The sequence below is a fragment of the Nematolebias whitei genome, chromosome 15 (assembly GCF_014905685.2).
Source record: "Nematolebias whitei isolate Nwh7 chromosome 15, NemWhi1, whole genome shotgun sequence".
NCBI lineage: Eukaryota > Metazoa > Chordata > Actinopteri > Cyprinodontiformes > Rivulidae > Nematolebias > Nematolebias whitei.
The window spans coordinates 28,822,092-28,837,188 of record NC_056512.1 but is presented as its reverse complement, the minus strand read 5'-3'; the positions used below and the strand labels follow the sequence as shown (position 1 = coordinate 28,837,188).

Here is a 15,097-nt window from a genome sequence, read left to right as displayed (position 1 = left end):
CCCAGAGACTGACCCTCTGTCAGACGTCTAAACTCTGCACAGGCTGAAGGAGGAAGGAAATAAAAACACTGAAACAGCCTCATCGTCCCAATAATCCTATTAAAATTAAGTCAAACACAACTAGAGAATTTGTATTTCCTGCAAAAATGCAGTGTGGATGCTTATTGCAGAAGAATTAGCTGAAAAACAGCTGAAATTAGCTATAAAAAAAATGCTGAAATATAGCTGAAATTAAAGAACAAGCCTATATTAGAAGAAAATAATTAGCTGAAAATGCTAAAATTAGCATGAAAACAGCTAAATAGTACCAGAAACAGCAGAAAAATCTGAAACTACCTGAAAAAAAGCTGAAAGGAGCATAACAAGCTGAAATTAGCAGTAAAACGTTAATTGGGCTGAAAGTAACAGAAATTACCACAAAAACTTGAATTTATCTGAAATTAGCTAAAATGTATCTAAAAATGTAGCTGAAAAGGTAGAACAAGCTTAAATTAGCATAAGAAAGTAGAAAGAACACTTTTGGCCAATTAGGTTGAAAGAAGCAGAAATTAGCACCAAAGAAATAATCTGAAAAAGCTGAAATTAGCAACAAAAAAAGCTGAAAAGTTGCTTAAAAAGCACAAAGAAGTTGAAATTACCAGAAGGAAGTGGAGAGAGTACATTTTTGCTGAATCAGGCTGAACAAAGTTGAAATGAATGTAAAACATGTGGAATTAGTTGAAAAAGCTTAAATTATCATAGCATTGCTAAATAATAGCTGAAATAGTAGAAAACGCTGAATCGTGCAGAAATAAAGTTAAAGGAGCATAACAAGCTGAAATTAGCAGAAAGAAGTTAGAAGAAGCACAAAAATGTTGTAGTTAACAGAAAGAAGCTGAAAGGAGCAACAAGTTAAAATTTGCACAAGGAAGCTGAACCAGAACAAAATGTGAAAGGAGCAGTAAAATGTTGAAAACAGATTTAAAGATTTGAAGGATATAAAATGAGCTCAGTTTCTTTTCTATGAGAAAAAAAAGTGACAGAAAAGACTAAACATTTCAAAAAGCTAAAGTTGCACCAATACCAAAAGTCAAAGCAGGATTGTCCTGAAAGAGCTGAACGTTTTGATGTGATTTGTTGAAATAACTTGAAAACTGGGATAAGAATCATGCAGAAAAACATACGGAAGAAAAGTGGATCACAATAGAGTGAATGCTTCATAAACGTGCACACGACTCAGCTGTGTGCACGTAAACCTGCAAGCATCAGGACACAGTTTGATTCTTACCCTCAGAGATCTGGACCAAAAGCAGCAGATACACTGGATTTGTCTTCATGGCTTTTGAGTTTATAAAACAGAACATGTCAGAGCTCGTGGTCATGGTCGTCCACAGCTCTTCTTTGTCTTGGGAGAGGTTTTGGACACCCCCACCCTCCACTCCCACACAGTTTATATATATTGTTCTTCACCTCGGAACAGGAAGAGAAGCTTCAAAGCAGACGGTGAAATCATGTCCTGTGTTTAATCTGATGCACCTTAATGTTGAAGTCAAAACAACAAACTTGAGAATTTATGAACCCATCAAACTCTTATTATCCTCCTGACATTAATGGTTTAACATTGATCACTCACTTTTTTATATATCCGAGCTCCATCTTTACTTTTAAAAAGTCAAGCAAGTAAAGATGATCCCATGTTCTGTGTCTGATGAGAGGCATGAAAGTGCCCTTCACTTTTGCAAAAAGCTCATCTATTTGTTTAAAACAGAAACAATAGGAGGAATGGGGTTTGTATTTATTTCTAATCAAGTGTTTAATCCAGATGAAGCTCTTTAGCCAAGGCACAAGGATTAAAAAAAAAAAAAAGTTAAACGATGCACAAAAACCTGTCACATTTCAAAAAACTAAATAAATATGTGACTTTACTGTTGAGAGCTCGTCCACTTTCAAAAAGTTAAAAATAAGTTAAATCAATCGCTTGTCCTAGATATAGATTTTGAACATAAACTACTATAAAACTATTGACAAACATGTCAAAATGGTGATTTTTTTTTTTTAACAATAAAAGCAGAAGTTAATAAAATCAAATTTATATCTAGGCTGTAAAATTGCATCCTAAATGACTAATTATCAGCTAAACATGTTTGATACACAAAAACATATCAGTGGAAGCTTTGTCTTCATTTGTGGCATTTTAAAACAGAAAAATAAAAACGTGCATGTGTTTGATGTTTCTTGTCTGAACTGAGCTGAACGTGACCTCAGAGAGTGTGGAGCCAATTAGCAGCTGATTAGATGATTGGACTCAGGTGTGGCTCTGCCAGGGTTTAAATTGGGCCCCTGTGCTACCTGGATCACTGTCTTGTGGGTCTGAAGGAAACACTTGCAGTCTGAACCTGGTAGCTGCTGCCGTCTGAGACCTCATGGAGACTTCGATGCTTTGGATCAGCGTCCTTTTAGGGATCTGTCTGACTGGTTCATCTCTTGCTTTTTCCCAAGCGCTCTTCCACCAGCATGCTGCTTCTTTACAAAGAGCCCATCCTCCACAGAGGTCTTCTCATAATGTGGCCCAGCAGCAGCAGCAGCTGCTGGAGGAGCCGCAGCAGGTGAACACGGTCACTGTGATCTGCCACCCGGACTCTCTGGAGGTTGTGATCGCAGCCGACATGTTTGCAGTTGGAGCCCCTGTCGACAGCCACCAGCTGCACCTCGGTGTGGAGAACCATGACTTCTGCAGGGCTGAGCCTACATCACCAGAGGAGTACAGAATTCTTGTTGGACTGGATGACTGTGGCACCAGGCATTGGGTAATTTAATTTCCTTTTTTGGGGGGGGCTGTCTTAACTATTGGCTTCTAATGATTTAATGTCTCAGATGACTGCGGACTCTCTGGTCTACACGAACCTCCTCATCTACTCTCCCATGGAATCTCCTTCTGGAATTGTTCGCATGGATGAGGCCGTAATTCCAGTGGAGTGTCACTATGAAAGGTCTGTCACTTTAATTTGTGAAAACCAGTTCAGAGCTCTTCAAGCTAACTCTGCTTCTTTCCCCTCAGGAAGTACAGCCTGTCCAGTTCTTCCCTCATGCCAACCTGGATTCCCTTCACATCAACTCAGTCTGCAGTGGAAACTTTGGAGTTTAACCTGAAGATCATGTCCGGTGAGTTTGGTTTCTACTTCTACAACCATTGAGCTGTAACTTCTGCTCACTGCTGTTCCTTCCAGATGACTGGCTGTATGAAAGGGTTTCCAACATGTTCTACCTCGGAGAACCCATCAACCTGGAGGCCTCGGTGCGAGTCGGACATCACATGGGGCTCAGGGTGTTTCTGAGCAGCTGTGTGGCCACGCTTCAGCCAGACATCTACTCTGATCCTAAATACATCTTCATTGAAGATGGGTAAGAACTGAACTAAAACTTTGGACTTATTGTTCCTCAACTACACTTCTGTCTTAAAATTTTTTTTTTTTTTTTTTTTTTTTTTGAACTTTTAAAGGTGCCTGGTTGACTCTCAGCTTCCAGACTCCAAGGCCCACTTCTTATCCAGACTTCATGAGGAAAAACTGCAGATGACCATTGAAGCCTTCAAGTTTCATAATGATGACCATAATCAGGTGGGGCTCTTTCACAACGATGACCATAATCCGGTGGGTCTTTCACTGGAAAGCACAACTTTCAACAAGTTATAATGGAACTCTTTTCTCCTTGCAGCTCTACATCACTTGCCACCTAAATGCTGTGCCGGTGAACGATGCCGAAGCACCGAACAAGGCCTGCACTTTCATCAATGGAAGGTGAGGATGACGTCTGCGTGTGACTTGCTGAGTGGGTGGGCTGCAAACTAACTGTTCCTTCCAGGTGGCGTTCTGCTGATGGAAACGACTACTTGTGTGGTTACTGTAAAAACCAAAACGAGGCATACACGAAGTCAGTCTCTGGTGTGTTCAGTCCTCGAGCTTTTGGAAGTCTGCCAGAATCTGAACACGTGTGGAGGACTGGACTGAAGACTAATAAAGGTGACGAGTTTGTCCTGGTGGGGTTTGCTTTGTCTAAATTTTATATTCTAAATATTAAGTGTCTTGCAGTGTGGGACCATGAAGCAAGACTGGGTCCACTGGCTATTCTGCCACAAAGGAAAAGTTTCCCCCTGCCTGCAGAGGAGCTCCCTGAAGTTCTCTACAACATCCACAGACCTGCACTGTACGGCAGCTACTGGAGGAGTGGACTAAACCGTTTTGGTGAGCTGAACGTCAAATTGTCTGAGCTTTGTACTGAATCTTAAACTAAATCTTTAATTTCCCTCCAGCTCTGAAAGGACTGCACCCTGACTTTGAACCAGAACTGGGAGCTGAAATGGAAGAGGAACTGAAAGGAGCTGAAGAGCAAACTGAACCGGAACATCCCCTGGAGCTGGACACAAAGTCTGTGGTGCACAAAAACGCAACAGTCTCCAATCACATCGACAAAAACCTTCTGGTCAAGACTACAACCGCCTCTGTAAACTCTACTCATGCTGCCCTTTCAGATACTACTGACCCAAAATAAAGATTTAAAGATTTGACTTTCAAGTTTTTTGTTTCCTTCTCATATTTGGTTCAACCAGTGCCTAAAAGGGGCAACTATACAAGTTGCAGCTTTACCATAAAACTAATGCCTTGATAAAAAGGTAGATTTAAAAGCGGTATTGAGGATGAACTGATCTTTTTATAAAAAATTAAAAAAAATTAAAAACTGCATAAACTCTTGACTTGAATATCCAAATTCCTGTTTAAAATCTTGAAACTCAAATGTCAACCGCATGCAAAATTGAAACTTAAAGATTTAACAAGCGGAAATGTTTAGTTGCCTGACTTGGATCTTATCGCACTAAACTTGAGCTACAAACTAGTGCTAATGTAAGGAATTCCAACAAGGTTTCACTAAACACAAACTTTGCCATGGATGATGCAACTGTAGGGGGGGTTGCCCCTGCTCCCACAGGAAAAGCTGTCAACACTTATTTTTATTTTTTTTAACACCTTTTTATAAAAGAATTCACCAGACAAAGCGTAAGTTTTGATAAGAGTCCTCTGCAGAGGGGGGAGTTCTGCTCGACCAAACGTCAAGAGAAGTCCGACCCTCCGCCTGTGACGCTCGCATTTAGGTGAAGTGGGTGTGGGAAACAAGGCAGCGGATTCAGCTTCTCTGGCGCAGCAGAGACACAAATATTACACAAAATATGATTAAACGGGGTGCAACAGAGACATTGATACAGAGGCAGGATAGCAAGGTCCGAACTAAACAGCCATCTGTTGTTTAAAAACCCAAGGTCTGATCTTAGTACACACACATGAGCTGCAAACAGAAACTCTGGGTGTTTGGTGTTTCAGCACGTGGGAAGAAATGAAGTGGGCTTAAGTTCACACAACTGAAGGTTTAAGCAAATAGTAAGTCTAAAACAGTTTTAAATGATAACATTATTTTAAAATTATCCAACACAATGCATGCGAGTTTTCCCTGAGCAGCCTTTTGCTCTGCAGCGTGCTGCATTCTTCAAGTTCACCGCCTTTGGTAGATGTACATTAGCCCTCCTGTGCACTGAGACACTGGGTGCTTTTTTCCCCATAGACTAAAAAATCTGGGTCCTCTTCCAACTCTGAACAAAGTCATAGTTGTCATTGTCACGGTGGGCCAAGAAGGTCATGGCCACTTCCATATGAAATGCAAGGAACTGCATGATGTTCTTCTTTGGTGTGCCACATACCACTTTGTGGTACAGTTCCCAGATCAGTAAAGTGCATTAGCATCTGATGGTCCATTTCTTTATATGGATGTGATAGTAGCTCATCATTCTATCGACGAGTCATCATCTCAGTCTGAAAAATCTGTCACGTGTGAGCGTTCAGTGATGGCAGGGAATCTCAAGGCTTTGGACTAGTACATTCTGATTGCAGGATACAAGACATCAAAATACATGCACCAAAAAGTGATCAAGTCCATCAGTTGGTGAGCTGAGTGGGGCCCCTCTTCTAACCAGTGATGTAGCATTAGAGCAATCTGCAATCATTTGAATCCAATCTTTATCATTATGTAGTCCAGTGGGGTCCAGCCCTCTCTGTCTTGCACAGTTCCATCGCATCCCATGCTCTTTTTTTTTATTTTTGGACTGTCCTTGGTCCTGATGTCTTCAGTCATGGTCATCAGGGACATTGTTTGAGACATTAGCCTCATCTTGCTGTGTCCGAGAGCAACGTCTGGGAGTGTGAGGCAATGTTTCAATCTGAATGATATCCTTCATATTCATCATGGTGATGTTTACGTCCCCTGATAGGGGCTGTGGAATGGGGTCCTCACACCCACTACTGTCCTCCTCACTGCTGCATGGTCCTGTTGTGGGAGTTGATATTCAGCATCCCGCACAGGATCATTTATGTCTGACAAATCTTCTACCTCTGAGTTGTCTCCATCAATTAACCCCAGTAACTGCATTTATGGTTTTCAACAAAAATAAAACTAAGTCCCTCTGACCACATAAGTGGACAGATCGAGGGACTTCAAGTTTACAACAGTTGTGAGTCCAGCTGTGTTATATGGTCTGGAGACAGTGGCATTGACAAAAAGACAGGAGAAAGAACTGGAAGTAGCAGAAATGAAGATGTTGAGGTTCTCCTTAAGGATGGATAAGATTAGGAATGAGATCATCAGAGGTACAGCACAGGTTGAACAACTGGGAGATAAAGTTAGAGAGACCAGACTGAGATGATTTGGGCATGTCCAGAGGAGGGACAGTGGGTATACTGGTAGAAGGATGTTAGAAATGCAACTGCCAGTAAAAAGACAAAGAGAAGATGGCTAGGACCAATGCAGACATGTTCCTGTTTGCAGTTTTCTACATTTGCCTTATGATCTAGCTTTTTTTTTTTTTGCTATTTTTGCCATCTTATTTTAATTTGTTTATAAAAAATCTGCATGCCTCTTTTATGATTGTCCATTGTTGTCATCATTCTTTGTTGAAATCAGGTCTCTCTTGTAAATGAGTCCTCAAGGCTCAATGGGATTAACCTGTCTAAATAAAGGTTGAATGAATATGGATGCAGTTAGAGAGGACATGGAGGTAGATGGAGTGAGGACAGAGTGAGGTGGAGGATGACTCTGTGACGACCCCTGAAGAGGGAAAAGACGAAAACAAAGAACTGCATTACTAGCATTTATGATACCATATAATAGTTAACAACAGAAATAACAAAAACTAAGTCACTCTGAACACAAAAGTGGACATCATGGTTTGAACACTTTTATCCATATCTGAACAAGAATCAAACATAAAATTTAATTGAATTGTTTTTTTGGGGGTTTTTTGTTTTGTTTTTGTTTTACCTGGACAAAATTTGCATCAGGAGTTTCCATCTGAACTTCTGTGTTGTCTGTTATTTTGAAGCTTACTTGTAATGTGTTATACACACCTGCCACCACTGGGTGGCAGTATAATGCCCTTGTATGTGCACACCAGGTCCTTGTAGAGTAAAATTTAATATTTTGGTCTAGACAACCCAAAATGTGATGTCCTCATAAGTGGATGTTTAAAATTATAAACCAATTAAATGTAGTCCCCTGAATAAGGACTTTTATTTTTTCTAAATATGAATTCAGGAGAGGACAAGCATTAAGTTTAAGTGTTTTCAAGGTCAAGGTGTCTTTATTGTCATTCACATCACATGTGGTACATGTGGTGGAACAAAACTATGTGCACAGGGTCTCAGTTACATCCAACAAAAATACAAACTGTAATGGAAAACAGTAGTAAGATCCCAGACATGAACTAAGAAATATGTACAAAACATACTAACTAATAGTACAAAACAATGCACCAAACAACAGCAGCACAAACATGAGTCTGTGTGAGCAGATGAGGACGAATGAACACAGCAATATGAAATAAATCAGCAGCATGAGATCAGCATCATGGATAATCAGCAGCACACATCAACAATCAAGTGGCATTACAGTGATTTTTTTTTTCACAGTGATTATTCTGGTTAGATATTTATGAGTCTAACAGCTTCAGGGTAGAAGCTGTTCCTCAGCCTAATGGTTCTACACTTAATGTTCCTCAACCTTCTGCCTGAGGGGAATGGGGCAACAAGTGTGTGTGCTGGGTGAGTGGGGTCCTTCACGATGCAGGTGGCCCTCTTCCTGCATCTGGAGGTGTAGATATCTGTGATGGTGGAGACTCCAACATCTTCTGTGCAGCCTCCATGTCACACGTTGATGCTGGAGCACAGGATGCTCTCCGCTGCACACCTGTAGAAGGAGGTGAGGACCAGCTCGCCTCAGCTGTCTGAGAAAGTAGAGTCTCTGATGAGCTTTCTTGATCAGGCTGGTTTTGATGCTTTAGTAAAATGTACAGTTCAAGTCTGCTTTTTGTCTTTTTAATCCCATTTATGGACATTTATAATAACCTGCTTTCTGTTTACAAAAAAACACAGTGACAAGAAAATAAAAGATGTTCTTAAAATCATTAGAAGTGGTGACTTAAAATTTGAGAGCTTGTTTTTAGTGCATGTTTTGCTTGATGTAGTCCTTAAATGTAAAGATGTACATTAGGGAAGAGGACAATTTAAGACATTCCATGTGTCTGTAAAGACACAAACACATTAAAACTGGACTGTTGTGGAACTCCATGTTATCTCTTCTCTGCACATCACATGATCAGTCTGTCACCTGTTAAATAAGAAGCGGAGGTACATCAGTCGGCAATTCCTAAACGCTCACGTTGCCAAAGTTTTTAAATCAACAATAGAGACTTTCTCAAATTCTCTTTTGGCTTTTGGTTTTGGCACCACCCAAACATTTCTGGAGGCACCACTGAGAAGATCTTATGGAAATGGTACAAAGTAAATCTTTATCTGGTCTTAGAAGTGTCACATCTAACCCAGAGGAGTTGTCAAATTTCCTGCAAGACACTTAGAAACCTTCTCTAACAAGCTAGTACAGAAGAAAATGTAAATAAATGTTTGACAGATATACATGAAAATACTGTCGATCCAAGTCTCTTCACATAAATTCACAATGCTCATCCCAATTAGCATGCAGAGCATTTTGTTGGTGCTATAAAGTAAATAAGTAAATGCACTGAAAGGGACAAGATGCTGCTTGGGTTCATTATCATTAGCTGATGTACACAAAAATAAGCATCTCTGAAAATAATTAATGTAAAACGTGTTTACTTTTGCCAAAATTGGAGCTTGAAAGGGTTCATGTGATCAGCTAACGGGTGATTGTTTCCAGCTGTGTTCTCGTTCTGGAGCTTCTTCAGCACCTGGGAGGCTTATTTAAAGGTGTTTCCAACTTCCTGTGCTACAGTTGACATTGTTCCACTCTCCTTGGGTTCAGGTGTAGAGTCTGCTGTTTGGAGCACAATGGGGCCTTCAGGTGCTTTAGTCTCTCTGGTGCTCGTTTGTTTGGCCTCTGCGCTCACAGATGCCATCAGGACTCTCAAAGAGGGTCCGATGATCGACGCTGAAGGAAGGGAGTATAAATCGTTCCCTCAAATGGACAACAGCAGAGCAAACCCCAGCAGCAAACCCACTGTTCGTGTTCAGTGCACCGAGGTGTCCATGATCATCTTTATCCAGGCTGACTTCTACAGGACCGGGCACCTGATCTCACCAGGAGAGCTGTTTCTGGGAGACGCCAAGTTTTCAAAGAGCAGTCCGTGCCAGGCTGTTCCTGTGGGTGACCACGAGTATGTCATTGAAGCGAACTTGCAAGACTGTGGCTCTAAACTAACGGTGAGTTTCACTCTTTGTTAGGTTTAACGTTCAGAAATGAAGCTTCTAACTTGGGTGTTTTCAGATATCTGACGGTGATGTGATCTACTCCAACAACCTGAGGTTCTCTCCTGCTCTGGGTTATCCTGGAATTACAAGGATGGGTGAAGCTGTCGTTCCAGTTTCCTGCCACTACAAAAGGTAATGTTTGTTTTTTGTTGGTGGGAACAAAGTGGATTTTAAGATTCCTCCTTTAAAAGCCCTCTTGATTGACAGGAAGCACACCGTGAGCAGCATGACTCAGGAGAATCCACCTCTAAAATTCTCCACTGTGGGAGGATCTCCTTTCTCTCTGAAACTGATGACTGGTAGGTGTGGTGCTGAAGGTCTGGCTTCACGCATTAAATGTGCCCTTAGTACTTTTTCTCTTCCCTGCGTGTAGGGGACTGGCTGAATGAGCGGCATTCCAACACCTTCCTCCTCGGTGAGCCCCTGCACATGAAGGCGTGGTACTCTGGCCCTGATTCAAAGTGGCTCTTTGTTGACAACTGTGTCGTCACACTGACCCCTGACCCCACGTCTGTGCCACGATACTACATCATTGAAAACCATGGGTGAGAGCGCTCTGAGCTAGTTCACAAAGGGAAACTTTCAGGCAACTGATGCACTGCTCCAGCCTTTAACAGTTTCCTCTCAAACAGGTGCTTCATTGACGCAAAAGACGGCGGCTTGCATTCACTCTTCCTGCCCAGAACAACGGCCGACTCGATTCACTTCAAGTTTGACGCATTCCTGTTTCAGAATGAATTGAGTAACACTGTAAGGCATTTTAAACTTGTTAATTGTAGCTATATCATGAATTGTGGTTTTTAATGGTGCATTTTTATTTTTACTTGAAGATTTACATAACTTGCAAACTCAAAGCTACAAATCAGCTGAAGAGCAGCCCTGGTAACAAAGCCTGCAACTATGTGCAAAAAAGGTAAATTTATCTTTTTATTAACAGCAATTGTGTTTTAAACTGGTCAGGATTCCATAAAGACTACTCTTAAATCCAGTGGTCAGATTATGCACTTGTATACTTTTACATCCACTTTACCCACTACTTCCCCTCTGGGTTGTGAGTCACTGGTGCCCATGTCCAGCAGTCTGTGTGAGACCAGGACGGACAAGTCAATCAGGGACACATGGAAAACAAACATTCTCACACTCAAAGGGCAGTTTGGTTAACAACGTAATTTGAAAATGTAGATGCGTCTAATTTTATATATATATATTTTTTTTTTCCCCAGGTGGATGAATGTTGATGGAAGTGATGGCATGTGTTGGTGCTGCAATGGTGTCTGCCATAACGGACTGCCTAAAGGTAAGATCTACCACTGAATCATGGTTAAATTTGTTAATGTTGCAAAAGTGTCAGCTCTAACTTTTCCTCTATATTTAAATTTTCAGATGACCAGAACTGCGACACTTTGACCCTTGGCCCTTTGATGATTTTCCCTAGGAAATGAACAAAACTCTGGACGGCAAACTCTCTGCACATTTTACCTGGCAGAAAAATCAAATGTACTGAATGTTTTAACTGAAGAGGATTTTGTCCCAACAATAAAACTGAAAGAAGGCAATTGTTCTGTCTGTCCTGTGAATGAGCCTGATCAAGAGAAGGCTGTCAATTTACTCCCAAGAAAGTGTGCTAGAAGTCAAAAGCTGTGAGGGAGGAGCTTAAGGTGAATTTTATATATATATATATATATATATATATATATTAATTTTTTTTTTTTTTTTTTTTTTATTATAACTCTGCAGAGTTGAACCTGCAACTTTCTGATCACATGCCCATCTTTAACCTCTGCACTCCCAATCCTTGAATAAACCCTTCTGTGTAATCTGCTTGCAGACTTTCTGCTGGCCTGGAATGACTCACTGCAGATGTGGACTTAAGTCAAGCTCATAATTACTGAATGGTTAACTGACTTCTGCTCACATTGAACTTCTGGTCGTGTCAAAGGGACAGTCTGGCTTAGTTTAAAAAAAAAAAAAAAAAAAAAAAAAAGCTGCTTGTTGGCTCAGACCTGCATCAAGACTGAAGGGTGCATGATGATCTGCTTTGTGTGGAACACTGCAGCTACTGGTTTCTTGACCCCAAGCCTTCAAGTCCTACAGAGTGACTGTTGGCAGTAATTGTTAAACCCATGATGATGCAGGTTCAAGTCCAGGTTGCATCGAGAAGGGCATCTCAAACGGTTTGCTCATGACCCCTGAAGAAGGAAGCAGTCAATAGAAATAAACAAACTCTAAAAAATAACGGAAAATGTTTGCAGTTCATAACTGGGATCCCCAGAATGAGAGCTCTAAAACAAAACTAAAGGGTAAATTTAACTAAATGCATTCACTAACACCCATTGCCCCTAGGACAAAATGACGAGGTCAACAGAAGCGGTAATGTGCTGTCCATGTTCAAAAGCCTCAAGCTCTGGGGTGCACATGCTGCTTATAAACTTATGTGAAAACCATATACAGATAAAACACTCATGCTCATGTTTTATGGCTCATACAAAGAGGACCAAGTCAAATTGCATCACTTCATACATGAAGGATAACGAACACATTTCCCCGGTTATGGAAAAAAAAATTTTTACACAACACAAATACTTCCCGTCAATCTCTACATTTTCATCTGGTCCAACTTGTATCTTCAACTGTCTGTTCTCGGTGGCTGAAGGTGACAGTTCCCAGGATTTATGGCTCCACTCCTTGCAGGATGCACAGCTGCAGAAGGGAGTAACAGGTCTTGTACACAGGTTGGCCTCCATGGGGACACATTGGGCCCATCTTGGAGTGGAGTCGGTGCCTGGTATGATCCAGTTTCATGGCCAGCAGGAGGAGGTTGACCAAGGACTGACCTCTGATGCTGCATATTCTCATAAGCAGTCAGAGCCAGAGGGTTCACAGCCACTTCCTAGGCTGATGAACATGATGTGACGAAGGCTCACCTTTTTTCCATCTCATGTTGTAGAATTATTGTCTCCTATAAAAGTTTGAGTGTTTGTCTTCAAGTGTCCATTTCTGTGCCTCTTGGGCCTCTTAACAGTATTCACTTGTGCTTTTAATGCAGTTCTGCAAATGTAAAATATGGCTATAAATCAAATCAAATGCTGAAGAACTGTGTGTTTATATCTTGATAATTACTGTAGCTGAATTACTTTCTGGCATCATGAATCGGCATGCTTTAGAATTTGTTTTCTTGTAATAATGTTTTTCTTTTTCACTTTTATCAAGATTTCCAGTCCAAAAACATGCATGTATTACAAGGCCTCCCTTGCAAAAGATATCTGATCTCAACGATCTTTGTCTAGTTAAATGAAGGTAAACTATAATAAATGATAACTCATGTTTAAGGTATATTTTTCAATCATGTTATCAGCTTCCATTTTAGGTGTGTGGAAATATTCATTAGATTTTCAAATCCAAATTTATATGTAGAAATCAATAGGAATGTAAATTTGTTTTGATTTCCAAAAATAAGCCCTTAAACAGGCCCTGCGACCAGTCCAGGGTGCACAGTGATTGCTGGACATGGGCACCGGCGACCCCCGTGACCCAAAATGGAAGAAGCGGGTAAAAGATAATGGATGGAAGCCCTTAAGCAGGATTGAAGTATGAATATTAAACACACTTGTGTAATTGCATTAGATTTTGCATTGGAGATGCATTGCAGTTTTAAGAATCTTCCTCAATCAGTTAAGAAATATTTCCATGGCAAGTTCTAAAAATTTTAGTGATAATGCATGTATGTCCTTTCTGAATAAATATATATTTATTTCCTGCACAAACAAAACAAGTCTTATTTGTTTTTAAATATTTAAACTAGTTAAAATTGGATTTGAAGCTACTACACATTCAAACACACTGAAAAAAAAACCTCTTGAACCTTTATGCTGGTTAAGTTAATTACTTAGTCATCCTACAATTGAATAGGTGAAAATACAGGTTTTTTTTTTATAAATAGCTTCATTTGTGTGTGAACCTTTATTTATTTCCACATGTATTCAATATAAAATTAAAATTAAATGAAAATAGGAAAGATGTGAAACACATGAACCAAAAGCATCTTGTAAATGACATACAGTACAGTATAATTACACATACATTCTCTGCACATCCATTATCTCAAGTCAAAATCTTTATCTTGGCATTATATATTTTTTAAGTTTTTTATTCTTAAACATGAGACTGACTGTTCATAGAAAAATTTCACTGCTTACATTTTTGCAAATGATTTAAGTCTTGTTGATAAACAGTAAAAAACAGCAAAAAAAAAAAAAACAGCAAAAAAAGACTTTTTTTTTTTTTAAAAGTACGTTTTAAGAAAAAAAAACTTTTCAGTGCCCACGTCACACATCTTTCACACTGTAAAATATTCTGCCTGTTCTTTATGATAACATATTTTGTAAAAAAAAAAAAAAAAACTTTCCAAGTTTTTCTAACTTTGATGATCATGGCTTACAAATAATGAAAAACTAAATTCATGGTGCCACACCTTTATCAGCCAGTTTACTCAAAACACCTACAATGGTTTCCTGAGCCTTTAAGGCTCTCACACGATCATGGGGAAGACAGCTGGCTTTACAGATGTCCTGAAGACTCACTAACACCCTCCATAAGGAGAGAAAGATATAAGATGTCATTACTAACAAAACTTGTTGTTCACAGAGTGCTGTATCCAGTGGTATAGTCTACGCGATACGCAGGCTTATGGAGTATATTCACTAGAAAAGCTTAATAATTTCAGTATACCCACTTACAAGTGCCCAACAATACATGACATATCATTAGGCACGTGTCATTGATACGTTAAACAGCAGTTAAAAGCTTCCATAACAAACTATCTGTATGCAGCACTTGTTTATTACATTCGCTTATCCAGCAAATCATTGTATAATTAATACTTCTGTACTTACTACTTAATACTTGAACATGTTTTGCTTTGATATTGTTTTATATATTCTATAACATGTTTTAAATACAAAGCCAACTGTCTCGTCGGCTCATGGCAGTGGAAGGACAAGCTCGGCCCTCGGCACCTACAGTTGGCTGTCCGCAGCGACGAGGAGCTCAGCAGACTGCTGGGAGGAGTGGCCATCGCTCTGGGAGGAGTTCTGCCCTTCATTTGGACGGTCCTACAGTCCGAGGGGCACCGAGAGGCCAGCCAAGTCTGGGTGGACGGATCGGACGGCATCTGCAACCAGTTTCTTAGGATCCACTGTGGGATGGACCTTTATAAGAGATCCTTCCTGTCTACAGCCATCAACAACAAATAATTTCTCTCTGGGATTAATAAAGTATTTTTGAATTGAATTGAATAT

General features: G+C 40.1%; 2 protein-coding genes across 2 annotated transcripts; both read left to right on the top strand.

The window, feature by feature from the left end:
• Positions 1-2,341: 2,341 nt before the first annotated feature.
• Positions 2,342-4,550, top strand: LOC119421592 (zona pellucida sperm-binding protein 3). The gene is made up of 9 exons (XM_037688935.1): positions 2,342-2,786; positions 2,854-2,969; positions 3,038-3,141; positions 3,207-3,381; positions 3,479-3,596; positions 3,694-3,776; positions 3,841-3,998; positions 4,068-4,220; positions 4,289-4,550. Exons 1-9 carry the CDS (start codon positions 2,403-2,405, stop codon positions 4,525-4,527), a joined length of 1,530 nt encoding a protein of 509 aa, XP_037544863.1. The 5' UTR covers positions 2,342-2,402; the 3' UTR covers positions 4,528-4,550.
• A 4,773-nt stretch (positions 4,551-9,323) lies between these two features.
• Positions 9,324-11,356, top strand: LOC119421593 (zona pellucida sperm-binding protein 3). The gene is made up of 8 exons (XM_037688936.1): positions 9,324-9,752; positions 9,817-9,932; positions 10,008-10,099; positions 10,174-10,345; positions 10,433-10,550; positions 10,631-10,713; positions 11,024-11,097; positions 11,184-11,356. The coding sequence occupies exons 1-8, from the start codon at positions 9,381-9,383 to the stop codon at positions 11,240-11,242; spliced, it is 1,086 nt and encodes a 361-aa protein (XP_037544864.1). The 5' UTR covers positions 9,324-9,380; the 3' UTR covers positions 11,243-11,356.
• The last annotated feature ends 3,741 nt before the right edge of the window (positions 11,357-15,097 follow it).

What these genes read in the sequence shown, in the direction of transcription:
- LOC119421592 (XM_037688935.1), top strand. Translation starts at nt 2,403, where the DNA reads ATGGAGACTTCGATGCTTTGGATCAGCGTCCTTTTAGGGATCTGTCTG. An exon ending in TGCACTTTCATCAATGGAAG is followed by an intron (nt 3,777 to 3,840) that starts GTGAGGATGACG and finishes TGTTCCTTCCAG; the next exon opens with GTGGCGTTCTGCTGATGGAA. An exon ending in GAGTGGACTAAACCGTTTTG is followed by an intron (nt 4,221 to 4,288) that starts GTGAGCTGAACG and finishes ATTTCCCTCCAG; the next exon opens with CTCTGAAAGGACTGCACCCT.
- LOC119421593 (XM_037688936.1), top strand. Translation starts at nt 9,381, where the DNA reads ATGGGGCCTTCAGGTGCTTTAGTCTCTCTGGTGCTCGTTTGTTTGGCC. An exon ending in ACTGTGGCTCTAAACTAACG is followed by an intron (nt 9,753 to 9,816) that starts GTGAGTTTCACT and finishes GGGTGTTTTCAG; the next exon opens with ATATCTGACGGTGATGTGAT. An exon ending in TGCAACTATGTGCAAAAAAG is followed by an intron (nt 10,714 to 11,023) that starts GTAAATTTATCT and finishes TTTTTTCCCCAG; the next exon opens with GTGGATGAATGTTGATGGAA.